Source organism: Lissotriton vulgaris, chromosome 5, assembly GCF_964263255.1.
Source record: "Lissotriton vulgaris chromosome 5, aLisVul1.2, whole genome shotgun sequence".
Classification (NCBI taxonomy): Eukaryota; Metazoa; Chordata; class Amphibia; order Caudata; family Salamandridae; genus Lissotriton; species Lissotriton vulgaris.
In genome coordinates this window covers 888375260-888390436 of record NC_141693.1, presented here as the reverse complement: position 1 = coordinate 888390436, position 15177 = coordinate 888375260, and the positions used below count along the sequence as shown (strand labels likewise).

The window sequence follows — 15177 nt, the reverse complement described above, 5'->3', positions numbered from 1 at the left end:
CATTTTTTATGGTAAAAATAAAAGGAGGGACAATCTCCAGGCTCAGTCATTTTGGAAGAAGGCAGGAAGAAAAGAGTCTTACAATGGAATGGATATCCTGGAGACAGAGTTGACTTTCCTCTAGTTAAAAGTGCCCAGAAGCTTGTTGCCTTTCCCCATCTTATAGCAGTTTAATTCATACCCAAGTGGTTGCCAAAGTAGGTTCTCTGCCAGAAGATAGCAGACATCATTTGACGACTTCAGAGTGAAGATGAACATTTTTCAATTCACAGGAGACGGAACAAGGAAAAATGTATGGGCTGTATCCCTAAAGGCACAGTACCTTCATAAGCTGCACTAGGACAAGTACAAAAGTCAATAGCTAAACTGGATGAGAATCTTAATAAATTAAATGAGTGTGACCATGTCGTAGGACAACCACGGGGACATCAATGACAAATTACAGGCGATTTCTAAGTAAACGATTTCTTTAATACACTTTGCATACCTGTAATTACGTAATAGCTATGAAGAATAAAACTAGTGACCATTGTGTACTCACAACCACTGTACTAATATATATCTGTTGGAATAGTGTGGGGCCCCTATACTACTTACACTTTGATATAGGTTACTATTCGGAAAGGTTTGTACCACAGGAGTTTGAGTGACATCGTAGACAACTCAAGCTTGGCCTTTGTTATCTATTTTATGTCGCTCAAAATCCCTCCATGAACAACATCTCCAATATTCGCACCTGCCCGTCTGTATTTCTGTATATAAAACCCTGTAAATGTGCAACCCGAGCAATACCCCTGTCACACAGATCAGAGAGTCTGGAGAATTCTGAGACAAAAGTTAATTGATGTCTTGGAACTGAACATAGAAATAAACCCACTAATATAGAAAAATGCCATTTAATAACATTGAACAGGGGCTTGACAGAGGAGACAATAATGGTCCTAAGAGGATTTTCATGGTGGAACCCAGAGTGATAGTTGTGAGGCAAGGGTTGAAACCATAGTCTGGACAGGGCATTCTTGCTAGTGTGTGCAAGCAGACGTCATGCCTCCTTATTTAGAATGCTCAAATGGCCGTTCCAGGGGTCCTATGCGGTGTTTTACATTTTATTGCTGTTTGGTCCTATTTTGGCACTGTCTTAGTCCAATATTGCGCCTGTGTAATAATCTAGTTTCAAGGTTGCTACTTAGTTGTGTAACTTGCAGAGTGAGAGAGAGCTGAGGCTCTAGATTGAAGTAGTTCTGCGTATGTTTGTTTCCTGTAGGGTATCTATGACTGACCCTTTTGGAAAGGAAACTTCCGTTGCTAATACTTCGCATTGCCTCACAGAAGCCTGTGATGCAAAGCCATCAACTACTCCTATCCTCTCCCAGGAGAAGAAGAACTAAATATAGGCGAAATTAATTGCACGTGTATGCCCTTTTGAAGCAGGCCAGGCTTCAGAATTTCAGACTTGCTGAATTTACATAAAGTACACATGTATAAAGATAGCATCTGCCAGCGAGTACAATTACACCTTAGATAAAATAAATGTCTATAGAGTATAAGGGATTTAATTTCCAGCTTATTGATTTTGTATTTTGTTCATGTGAAGCACAGCAACCTGCTGCAGACTCCAGATTTGCAGTCGACGTGTCACTATGATTCAACACAAGAGAATATACTTTACACATTAGGATAACACAATCCAAAGCGCTTATCGTGGTTTGGGTTACACATTTTAGCCCCCCCCCCCCACACACACACACACACATAAGCAGCATTATTTTTGCCTATAAAAAGAATAGCAACAGACAGAGACTGTGTGGTCCTTATTTACACCACACTTCATTTCAGTAACATTCTCTGAGCCCAGGAAAAAAGACCACGTTATGATCAGCTTCTAAAGTGAAGGTTCCTAGGAAGAACCCCATCCATACTATAGTAGGATGTTGAGCACCTCACTGATATAAAGTTCACTCTCATAGGTATAACCCTTTAAATTGTGCGTTTGTTGATGAGGTGCTTTTCTAGCTTCCAGTCATCTCCAATACCTAGCTTTCCTATTGACACCTACAAAGACAAGAGCTGCTGGTTACCTATAGTTCTACAAAGTTGGGTAATGCTTCCTTAGTCCGCTTCTTGATGCTTTTGAGGAAGAAAGTAACAGCAGGAACTTCAAGTGTGACGTTTGAAAACCTATGATCTAGTGATGGCTGGTCGAGAAATGCAGGTTTGGTTTCTTCCTTGTGCTTCCGAGGTGATTTTTGCCATGGTATCTTTCCTTCCTTTGGAGACCTCTCTCTTGTTTTCTCCCTTCCACTGTCTGCTGATGGAACATTTGGTGAATATTTTGTGAATGTAAATCTCTCTCATGTTTCTGCCTAATATGATATTCAGTACTGTAAAATTCGGCTCTCCTGGCTACCTCTGTAAAAGGATTTGTCAGTGGGATGTGCAGACGCCAATGAAGCAGAGAATAGTAGAATGATGAGTGAAGCAATATTGTGAAACTACTGTGTCAGAGGAAGTGGAAGTCTTCACAATATTTCTTAACATCATTCGACTAGAATAGTAACCTGAAATATGTGATAATCATATACCTTCGAAAAATAAAAAGTCTTACCTTGTCACTACATCCAACTACAGTCACATCCTTTTAGTACTCTATAAAGCCCTTGATACCATCAACCTTAAAATATTGCTCTAGATCCAGTCTTGCTCTGCTAGCTGTGATCAACCTGCTTAACTTGGTTCAACTTCTTTTTGACTAAACATGTCCAACAAGTCAAGTTGGGTCCCTTTTGATCTGCAGTCACAACTACCAGTTAGATACAAGGCAAGAGACAGTTCTCTCTTAAAACCGCTTTAGTGTTTTGTAGCCAAGGGGCTGGGCAGGATATGGGAACGTGTACAAATGCGGACTGGTGGATCACTGACCCGAGTTCCATCCCCTCTCTTCCACCGAACCAGGACACTTGGGAGACTGAGTCCGAAGCCTGGTGGAAACTACAACCAAGAGAAAAGGAGGACGGCTCCTTTAACTGGGCTTAGAACGAGGACGAGGACACGCCCACCTATGACGCCCTGCTTTGTGGATTGGCTAAAAGTGCGGAAGAGGAAGAACCGGTGTGTTACGATACCGAGGAGGACGAAGAGGAGAAGAAACAGCGAGCAGAGAGCGAGGAAAACGGAGCGAGAAGGAGAAGACCGGATCTAGACGAGTTGAGAACGGAGGAAGCTGCGCCTGGAGGCCAACAGTTCTGTGAAGCGCCCAGCCACACTCAAAGAGGAGGAGTGTGGCTCAGCCAGGTACGTCAGCGTATGGCGGGCTGGCTGGGTAGACGAGGCGGCGCATTGTAACCTAGTGTAAATACCCCCTTCCCCCTCAACATACCTTACCCTACCCCCCTCCCTACCCTCACTACGTCCCTCCACTATCCTTCCCTATATACAACTGACTGTATATACACCGTCACTGGTGCCCTCACTCTCCGGAACACTAACGGCTATCGCATAGACGAACAGCCTACTGATCTCCTTGTCTTTCCTCCGCATGTGGCGTTGGGATGCATCAATAGGAAGAGAAGCGGTCCGTGGAGAGCCCGGACAGAGACCCAGCAGCCCCCGAAGATCCCGTGTAGGACAGGAGACACTGGACCCAGCGGTGTTATCCAGGGAAAGGCAAACTCTGAGAAAGAAAAGGACATTCATTAAAATAAAGCCTTACCTACCGCGAGTTGGTCTCCGTGCCCGTTTATCACCCACGCAACATGTTTGCATGCCCTTTCTACCTGATACTTTCGAAGCCCATAATATCAACCATCTTAGGATGGATGATATCAAGAGCTATGCTGAGCTGGAGGCACAATTAGTCAAACACCATCTAATGGGCACATTTCTCTATGATGCCCCATAGTCAATAGAGCAAAATCGGATTTTCCTTAAAAGCACGAACATTGAAATCTTGATTTACCTCTTGATCGTGTTAGCTGTCACTTCCCCAGACTCAATGAAGACTTTCACACCACTAAGGAATGTTTACCTCTCCGGTCAGGTGTTGGATAATGACTTTTGCTTTAGTCCGCAAGCAGGCACGCTCTTCCAAGTACATATTCTGCCAAGTCAGTGAGCTGCAGAAGAGTGTTGTTCCTCGTTGACCACTTGCACAAAATTGCTTTTGTAATTGCCATATCATGCAACTGTGAGATTACTTTGATGACTTCTACATCTATTTACCAGAAATGGTTTCTCCAAGCTTCAACTGGACCAGAACGCCCACCGTTTGGTCCATCATCTGTATAATTAAATACACAGATATAATGATCTTCCTCAGTGAATGACTTGTGGATCTGTTTGTCCTTGGTCTAATAAATCACGCTACATTTTTGAAATTGCTTCCATTGTATGAGAAACAAAGCCTTATGACATAATTGTCCTTGCATTGATGGAACCAATTCTTCAAATAGTTTTCTCAGATTTAGGAAGGACGTTTCTGTAAAACATGCAAAACACCATAAGGAAATAGAAATATTCCAAAGTTAAAAAAAGAATTGCCTACTTCTTTCATTGGTAACAGGTGTCCATAGCAGCTGTGCGAGAAAGCTGTGATGGCCAGATGTTCAATGAACTGGTTGCAAGATTGAGTTTCAATTGACAACGTGTAAAAAATGATATGAACTATCTCATGTACTCATAGATTGGTTTATTAAATTCCGATGCTGAGTGGGTTGTAATCTAAACTACATCATGAATATGAATGAGGTGGGTTGCAACTTGTTGCTCACTCTGATTAGAGGCCATTACAAGAATAGTTGCCTGCTAGGGTCAGAAGACCATCATGTCTGTGATTGCCTTTCAATAAAGGTATCCTTTTTTATTTTAATAAAGCTTGTTTTCCTTAAAAATTAGTTTAAAAAAAATGTTTAAAAATTGCCATTGGTCCCCTAGACCACTGCCTATTCCCAAACAAAGTTATTTTCAAACAGTCACAAAGTGGGAGGAGTTCTAAGGGGATCTCTTCCTTTAGTAGAAGGCAATACCACACCCACCTCAGAAGTGAGTAATTTTTCAATGTTTTGCTAGTAGATATTGGTCGCAAAACGTGTTAAATCTCATACGAATTAAACATTTGGAAGTGAATTCTACAACACACCACTTCAGAATTTTGAATCTGTATTCCATTGCATTTTGCCAACACCTAAAATGGGATTAGGTTGTTAGAAAAAGACCTTTAATGATCACAGACACCAAATCGGAAACTTTGAAAACATTAAAATACTTAGTACATCTGGCTCATTATCATTTATATAAAAGTGTACTAATTCCAAAATTCCGTTAAGGGGGTTTGAGAATGAACCTATTTGGCAACATAGTATTACTATCAGGAAAGATGAATCTTGACATGTCTATATAAACATTACATTGGGGGTTGTAGTGCCAGTGTTAGTTATAGTTAGATCAGACTTTCCATAGGAAAGGCATTTTTTGTATCTTTATGAACTTTGGAGGCATTTGACGAGTTCGCAGGAAATAAAAGAAAAAAGGGGCACAAAAAATGGATTTCCTATTATTTCCATAGGAAACATTTGCTCGCCAGTACAGAGAAATTGGCTGAAAGGAATTATACCAAATTTGGCAGAAAGTTAGGACTTTATACAGAAAGCATGCTTTTTGTTATTTGATGAAAAAGTGTTCTGGCTGAAGTATGTGCGCAGCAAGGGTTCGCGGCACACGGAGAGTAGGGTACAGCATCTGGCAAATGCCAGGTGTTGTTGGTCCAATTTAGAATATATATATTTTTTAAACTGAAAATCACTGGGGGAAAAAGTTCAAAGTAACATTATAATTAGGTTAGGTTGTAAAACCTACATTAGAAAAACCTGCAAAAATCCACTGATAAAAACATAGGTTAAAGTGACGTACTAGTTCGGAGTTGGAAAGAGACATGAGACAACTTTGAATCCAAAAAACACTGAAATACACGTTATTGTTTATCAAAAAAACTGTCTAATTTCAACACCTAACTGTAACGTAAATGTAACATATATGTTTTTCAATGAAAATATATATGTATATTTATTTTTTTATATCATGTTCTATATATGTTTCTGTATCTGCCCAATGCCACTCCCCTGGGACATTTCATTGAAATAATTTTTCTTTTGCTTTGGCACAATGTGACGAATCTGTACAGAATGATCCAATAAAACTAAAGTTCATTCACTTTGGTCTCTTCCTGGCAAGTTAAGTGCAACTCTCTTCAGCAGGAGTCAAATAAAGTGGAGGCAGGTGTCTAAAGTAACATTTCCCATTTTAACTCCCATAGAGTTTTTTGCTCCTCAACACAGAAAAAACAGCAGAACTGAATTACACTAAACTTCGCTTGCATGTTGAAATTTACTCAAAGAAGTACATGCCGTTCCTACATTTCGAATTAGTCCATTCATTAATTTTTGAGAAATTGGCATTTAAAAAATGTTCTGGTCTGGGCATGAAGAGATTACATTTTTTATGTATATTGGCCACTTATCTGTGGACCCTTCACAGATTCGCAAATCTGTTTGAAAATAGACAAGCACATCATTGGACTAAGTAGCTTTTTCTCCTTTAGACCATTGAGGATTGCTAATCTGGCCTCAACTGCCTGGCTAACCATCACATTTCTGTTGTGCCTGCCATTACTCGTGATAGTGCATTGTGCATCATGTTTGGAAAAATATAAGGGAAAATCGCATAAGGGGGCGGGTGAGCCTGTCTTATCCTCGGGCCCATGTGGGGGGTATAGGGGCACAAATAGATTTCCTCTGGCAATTACTCTCTGGAAGAATTGGAATACAGTACTGAATGGCCGAACAAGTGGTTGTGCTTATTATTCCATTAGTTTTAATGCACAGGCGAGTTAGTTAACATGGCCCTCTTAAGCTGCATTGCTGTTTTTCACTGTATCCATAAAGTTGGACCCACATTTTAGCATTCATTTCACATCAGTTTCTTCTTTCAGATCATAAACATCTAGGGCCATATGTATCAACACTTTTCCCCATAGACACAGAATGGGCAAAACCCTTTGATACATCTGGCCCCTAGAGTACTTTAGATGTGTGCATCTATACCCTAGCTGACCTTAAATGTTGTGCAAGACCGCTACCTTAACCTTCCCTAGACCTACCGATTTGTACTAACATTTCTTTCTTATCCTTTCTTTCATTTCTAATGCTCTTTAGTGCACTTGCAAAGAAACCACTTGAGTCAAACCGAGTTCTGTAAGTTTTTCTTAATTGCCTGTTTATTTGCCATTTTCGCAATTTACCTCACCCTAGTTGTTTTTATTTATTTTGCTTATTTGAATAAGTGTTGCTGCCACGTTATGCATGAGTCCATTGAAGAATTACGTTTATTTTTGAAGGCTGTTTTTAATTAGGTAGATAACTAATTAGTATAAACAGGAATTAATACCTTTACAGAATATTTTTTAAATATTCTACTTTTAGTATACATCGGTAGCAAACTGTAATACGTTCATAATGTATGCATGGTTGTTAAAATAATAATAAAAAAGATGACTACCATGACGTTATTTGAGGGTATATCTTTTCTTTGTTGAAAATGTCGACATATACCAAGTTGTTTCTGAGCTTTTTCTTGCATAAATATTTTTACAGTAGATTACCATTTGTATGTTATCTGTTGTATGTGTGTATGTTATCTGTTCAAACTTTTTTTTAACTTTATTTCGATCTTTGATGTGTGACCCGGCCTAGTTGAAATAGGCATCAAAACGCTTTACAGAGAGGATTTTTATTGAATTGCATCACAGACCTGATTTGCCATGCGTAGAGCATTAATGTGAGTGGGTCCAGCTTCGTCCATAATAGAGAAACCAGAATGTGCTTCGAAAGGAGTTGCAACCAATATGTAGTTGTGACTGCACTAGACGGCATACTGTACAGATGGGCTTTCAGTTCGCATTATGTAGTTTAGCATTTTAAAATTGTACGGAATATATTCAAAATTTCAGATAACAAGTCAAATATTTTATTGCATCTAATTTGTTTCTCCAACTGCTATCATTAAGTGTTAATAAATGTACTGCACTATTGTTTTGCACTATACTCTTTGGACTCATTCATTCTACCGGCACCATGAGATCAGCCTTATATTTGTTTTCATGCCCGGAGGCCCATAATCCAGTTGCACCATACAGACCTATTGTAAGAACCACAAGTCTGAATTTTCTGCCACAAATACAGCCAAATATAGTGTGGCTTCTAGTGTAGAAGGCTCCGACCCTTCCCAAATAAAAACTTCTGTGCTTGGTGTTGTTTTTCCTTTTTATGATGTAGACATGCCACTTAATTGTTCTGTTTCTAGATGAACTGTCATTCTTGTCATCACCATCTTTCTGTATTCCTCACTTTTAAGCCGATTGTAACGCAGCTTTTCATCACAGTTGCCCTCGAGTGCAAGGAGTCCTTCGGCTAAAGGAGAGCCATGAGAAATGAGATCTCTTCCACCTTATTGTCTCTGCTTTCCATTTAAAGTCCATTTTCCTCTTTGGCTCTGATGAAATATTTCAAATATGGTTACGCTAAATTAAGGTATTCCTTTATAGTTCCATAAAACTGCAAGTGCTCCCTGGTAAATATATTGTTTATATTTGATCAAAAAAAGAGCAGCACATCTGCCCATTGCAATCTTTTCATAAGTAAATGTGGTGTTTTCGTTCCTTGAACAGCACCCTTCTACGAATTCTTAGCAGCGTGTTGGTGTTCATGGGAAATATTTATTTTGTATATCTCACTATTTTACCTAGCTATAAACCATTTGTTCTGGTATGCAGAAAATATTTTAGTTATTTTATGGTTAACTCATAATGCATATATCTGCTGTCTTTTATGACTATTGCATCCAGGACATTGTAAGGTATTTGGAAAAATGCTCCAAAAGTCATGGATTTCAGGAGACCAACTATGAAATGGGTAAATAGGCAAGTGTATCTTTTTTCAGTGTTTGGCTACTTTCCTAGTGAATGCTTGTCTTGCCAAAATAATGGCATTTAGAGTCTCAGGTACTTAACTCTAACCACGTGTTAAAATAAAAACCCCTGATAGAGCCCATGAGTAGGAAAGACTAAAAACACAATGTTAAAATAAAGTACTGAAATAATCGTAAAGAATAGTTTACAAGACCTTCTTCATATCGCCAAGTGGTAGGCTGGGAAGGGGAGTAGGCTAACCTAACTACTATATTCTGGGGACCCAATGGAAGGGAAAAGATTTGAGATGAAACTAAATTGATGAGAATGTGCATTAGGAGGGAAAGCTTGGCCTGAAAATATTACCAGTAGAACTGCGAAATTTCTGAACTTTGTGCTTCTTAACAAGGATGGTCTTAAATGTTTGTCTTCGCACTTGATCTCCATGCTCATTTTGAACACCATTGTTGTTACTGATAAGTTACTGAAGTGATGGGCATTTGGAAAATATTATTTATGTTACCATTATATTACCTGTTCAGTAGAGCTATCTCCTATAATGTATCCTTTGCTATGTAAAGCACTGAATGTAAGAGACAAAGGTTATAATTAGTCTTGCTCCTCAAGTGCAGAAGACTTTTGATACTGGTAACCAAGTGTTGATCTAACTTCGTTAGGGATAATTCGAAGTCCATTGTTAAGATCCAAATAACTTGTTGTTTGTCCTTGTGTGCTTCCCTCCATAGCTGTAAAACATAAAAATAAGTAATATTCAGTTCTATTATATGCAGGCATATCTTATAAATATTAATTTTGAAAGTCCTAAGTACTTGACTAGATTTAGCTATTAAAGACCATATGACCCTATCCTAGACAGGGACTCCAAATGTGTTTTCCGCCCAGGCAAAGCCCATAGAGATTTCATGAAGCTATGTAACAGATTCCACATGGTGGACACATGGCGCTTATTGCATCCAGATGGTAGAGACTACTCCTTCTACTCCCCACCTCATGACTCATTTTCGAGAATTGACTACATATTTATAACTAAAAACGCAGTAGCCAGAGTCGAAGACTCAGACATTGCACCGAGACTAGTCTCTGATCACTCTTGCATCTCTCTTACAATATCGAATGTCAAGCCGACAACTCGGAAGACAATGTGGAGATTTAATGATGCCATACTGAATGACACAAAACACAAGAACACTATTGAAAACGCCATAAAAGATTTCTTGGAGACTAATAAAAAAGGAGACACCTCTGATCTCATACGCTGGGAGGCGCTAAAATCCACCATAAGGGGGCTCATTATAAAAATCTCATCTGCAATTAATAAAAACCGTACTGCAGCCCTACTAAAATTGGAAGAAGACATCTCAAAACTCCAACGCGAATACCTAGATAGTAGAAACCCCAAGGATCTAAATGAACTGTCCAACCAAAAATACACCTATAACAAATTAATAAGTGAAAAAGCAGGGATCTGGTTAGACAAGAGGAAACGTTTTAAAATCTGTGACTCTAATAAAGCAGGGAGAGGACTAGCTGCCTATCTTAAATTTAAAATTCAAAAGAGTTCCATTACCTCCTTACTGGATGATAGTGGCACCCCCAGCTCTGACCCCAATAAAATTGCGAACATTTTTAAAGACTTCTATGAAAAACTCTACGCTAGGAACGTGAAGGTAGATAAAGAGAAAGTGGAGAAATACCTCTCCAACTGCGTGCTACCAACACTTAAGCCCGCAGAAAAAGAATCCCTGAATGAGCCAGTATCTGAGAAGGAAGTCATTGCTGCAATCAAATCTCTCAAAAGTGGGAAAGCCCCCGGTCCAGATGGTTACACTGCGCCGTTTTATAAAACTTTCGCCCACACTCTCACTACACCACTCTTGGAAGTGTTTCAAGAAATTAGTATCACGGGAGAAGTTCAGGGAACAATGGCCGAAGCTGTGATTGCAGTGATACCCAAGGAAGGCAAGGATTCTAAACTCCCTAAAAACTACAGACCTATCTCATTGATAAACTTAGATTGCAAGCTCCTGGCCTCAATCCTAGCAAGACGCATCCAGCAGGTACTGCCGTCTCTAATCCATCCGTCACAAGCGGGATTCTTGAAAAATAGGTTGTCAAGCGACAATACCAGAATTCTAGCTCATGTAATTGAAAAAGCAAAGCTCCTATCCACGGCCACGGTGGCGATTACACTTGACGCTGAAAAAGCGTTCGACAAGGTGGACTGGACATACCTAAATGCAGTGCTGCTCAAATTTGACTTAGGCCCTCTATTTACAAAATTAGTTATGTCACTGTATGCCTGCCCCACTGCTAGAGTGCGAGCTGGTGGCGCTTTCTCCTCCCCCTTTAATCTAGAACAAGGCACTAGACAAGGATGCCCCTTGTCCCCATCCCTATTCCTCCTGGCGATTGAGCCCTTCCTGTATCATATACGGGAAAATGCGGACATCACAGGAATTCAGTTTAAAGATTGTACAATTAAGCTCACGGCATATGCTGACGACGTGTTGGTTCTGAGTGAAAAAGCAGACAAAGCCATACCGGCTTTACTTTCCACGATTAAGGATTTCTCAAGCGTATCAGGATACTCTCTGAATAAAGATAAAACAGAGGTGAAGATGTTGAACAACCTGGGTGATAAAAATATACTAGGTGACTCTGGCCTTACCTGGCAACCAAAAAGTTTCAAATATCTAGGTATGGAATTTGAGAAAGATTTGATTACCACCTTAAAAATTAACGAAGATATACTCTACAAAAAAATACAAAAATTGCTAGATGGGTGGTCACCAAAATTTCTATCATGGTGGGGAAGGGCAGAGACGTTAAAAATGATGATCAGCCCCCAGGTGAATTATATGGCAAGTATGCTCCCCATGATCTTCACTGAGGAATTCCTACATAAAATAGAGAAGTTATTCACGGACTTCTTATGGAAAGGAAAGAAACCCAGAATAGCTATGAAAAAATTACAACTACCGAAACTTAGAGGAGGTATAGGTTTGCCCAATTTCAGGAACTACCAAACCGCCTTTCTCTGCAAGCAAGGAGCCTCCTGGTTCGCAGAAGACCCTAACTATACACCTTTATGGATTAATATTGAGAAATCCATCATAGGCAAAGCCCCGCTCTCTGCGATTCTCACAATGGACCTATCACACCTCACACACTCTAGATATATCATGCTCAACACCAAAAGAGCTCTTTTACGACTGGACAAATTACATAAAACCGGTCTGCAGATCAATAAATCAGCTTCCGCGTCCTTATGGCGTAACCCACTTATTAAAATTAACGGCTTGCCCCCTATATGGGATCATTGGTCTGATAAAGGTATTAATGTGATCTCAGATCTCTACGAGGATCAAATGCCAATGCCCTTTTCAGTTATACAGGCTAAACACTCCCTGTTACCAATTGACTTTTACGCTTTCCTAAAACTAAAGTCAGCTCTGTCCACACGAACGTTCAAATTTGCGACACCTTGGCTAAAAACTATGCTCCCACACTTTCAATCCTCAGGACATTTTGTCTCAAGAATATACAAGCTACTTGCGCCAACACCCAATAAATCGATGAGACGAAATGAACTTAAATGGGAAGCGGAACCAAACAACACCAGTATAGCTATAGACTGGACCAAGATACACGCATCGGCACTCACACATAAGGTCTCCCCGATACTCTCACAAACCAAATACATGATACTCAACAGAACATTTTGGACCCCACAGAGACTATTTAAGGTTGGATTGCGAGACACACCAACGTGCTGGAATTGCTCACTATCAGACGGTGACCTACCGCACATGTTATTTAACTGTCCCTTGCTTAAGACATATTGGTCTAAGATTTTTGACTATATTGAAAACATATTCTCCATAAAACCCACAAGAGAATTCATATATGTTATTCTAGGGGCCATAGACCCGTTACTAGTGAGAGATCATGACCGCCAGCTTCTTGATCTTTTACTAACACTAGCGTGCAAGTGGTTTTATGCCATTGGAAGACATCGTCTGAGGTCTCTTTCAACGCTTGGAGAGAATGGTTATCCTGCATTATGGGGACTGGCAATCCTGCCTTACACTCATCACCATGGCAGGTTACCAATAAAAAATTATGGTCCTCCTTGGATGCTGCCTCCTTTACCTTTGACCCGCCGTAAGATGTCTGTACAAATAAATGGACACCCAGTAGTTTGGAGAAAATACCGCACAGGAGTGCACTAGGCATGGTGCTCAATGGATTGACTGTAATGCTATATTTGTACTGTAGATGCTCGGAACTGTATTTCATAGGCTGTATTCTAGACAGAATGTTTACGTACTCAACCCCAAAATCACATTTTCATAATGAGACAAGTTGCATAATAATGTAGATGCGTATTCTATCCCTACGGTTGACAAGATAGCAACATCATGCGTTCACACACGCAGACGGGGTTGGAATCAACAATGTGTTGCATTATTACTGATTGTTGTTCTTTATGGCTATTGATTTCTCTTTTGATTTTGATGGATCTGCCATTATTACTATTAATAATATTATTATTATTAATATTATTTTTCTTATGTACTACCCTATCTCTGACAGTGGCAATTTAAACATGACTGAATGCTTTATGTATACTTAACTGCCATACTCATTCCTGTTATTGTTTAATAAAAAAGATTTGAACTTAAAAAAAAAGACTATCAGCATGTACCCGTATTATGAATATTGCGTTGCACTGTCTTGTGTAAACCTTTGGTAAACATAAAGCAAATCTGACACTATAATTGGCAAGTTAACACCATGTAGTGATTGAGATTCTTCAATGTGTTGTGCATGCATGTATGAATTTTCATTTCAAGTCAAAATGATCTAGACCTTTTTTAATTGTTAAGTGAGTGGCTTTCTGATGCTTCAGATTGTTGCTTTCCTTAAGTCTGCGCTTCGTTTTTCAGCTGCATCCTTTAAATGCATGAGTGGAAAAACTGATTATAAAGTACCACCAATCACATATATTTTCCATGTGCAGTCCTGCAATATCTCATCGCTTGCTTCTCTTGTAACTTAGGTTCATAATGGGTGATCTTTCAGACTCGGAAAGTGACATTTTTGAGCAGTCAAAAGATGGCGATCTTAAAGGAACTGAGGACCAGCTGAAAGCCTTCAATCATGGCACTGAACTCATTCCATGGTACGTGTTATCAATCAAATCGGACATACATCAGTTCCTACAACAAGGGGCAACAGTCATTCATTATGACCATGAGGCACATCTTTCAGCACGCTGTTTTCTTCAGCTTCAACCAGACAATTCTACTTTGACTTGGAGAAAATCTGCTACAACATGCCTCACAAATGCAAAATTAAAATTGGGTGTGCTAAGCGGCAATGCTGAACTTAATAACAAATTTCAGTTCCTTGGTAACACTGGGTGTAATGGACTTATGGAAGGTGTCCTCGACTTGTTTTTAGTTAAGGCTGTTTACATGGGTCATCCATGTATTGATATGCACACTGTGTGTGTTCAAAATAAACTGTGTAATATGACACTTGAAGAGAATGGCATAACATTGCTATTTGGCCAAAGTACTACTGAAAACAAGTTGTTGCACTTTGTGGCTCCAATGTACACGGCCAAGGTTCTATATGATGGACTGTTGGAACTGACTAAGGCTGTCAGACAAATGAGAACATTTCCTGACCAGAGATTGCACTGGCTGCGGAAGCAGTATGTCAGCTTATACCAGGTAGGTGGCTATATTAAAAACATTGCATGCTTATATTATTACTTAGAAAGCTTGACAGACATACAAGTTTAAACATTATCCAGCGCTAGTGTGGTTTCGTATCTACAGTTCAGACAGTAATCTCTTTATTGAATGGAGTTTTATTCTGAAATGTTTTGTATTGTGCTGTGTTAAGAAAATTGACTTAAGTGAAGTTTGATACTGTCCACTATTAAAGGGGCTTAGTTTAATAGGCATAGTTTTTGAAGAACCACTTAAAAACCCATTGATTGGTTTCTAGTAATAGGAGTAAGGCCATTCGGAAGATGTAGAAGGTTTTGAAACAAATCTAAGGTTCAGAAAGTCAAACCTCAGTTTTCTGAAGAATGTTGTAGTCCATTGTATACTAACTTTAAAACTCTGAACAGACAAGCACTAATTCAGTGTGAATTTAGGCACAATGAATATTTTCCAATGAAA

General features: G+C 39.4%; 1 protein-coding gene across 7 annotated transcripts in view; it reads left to right on the top strand.

Moving 5' to 3' along the window:
* PLCE1 (phospholipase C epsilon 1) overlaps nt 1–15177 on the top strand; it is a 1649974-nt gene that overhangs the window by 1039703 nt on the left and 595094 nt on the right. For 4 of the 7 annotated variants that reach the window (XM_086922473.1, XM_086922474.1, XM_086922471.1 and 1 more), the window contains exon 8: nt 14040–14718. In XM_086922473.1, the coding sequence (XP_086778599.1) occupies nt 14040–14718 (679 nt within the window). Of the gene's footprint in view, nt 1–7205; nt 7245–14039; nt 14719–15177 lie in introns of all 7 variants that reach the window. The other 3 variants (XM_086922472.1, XM_086922470.1, XM_086922468.1) reach the window with 1 other exon arrangement.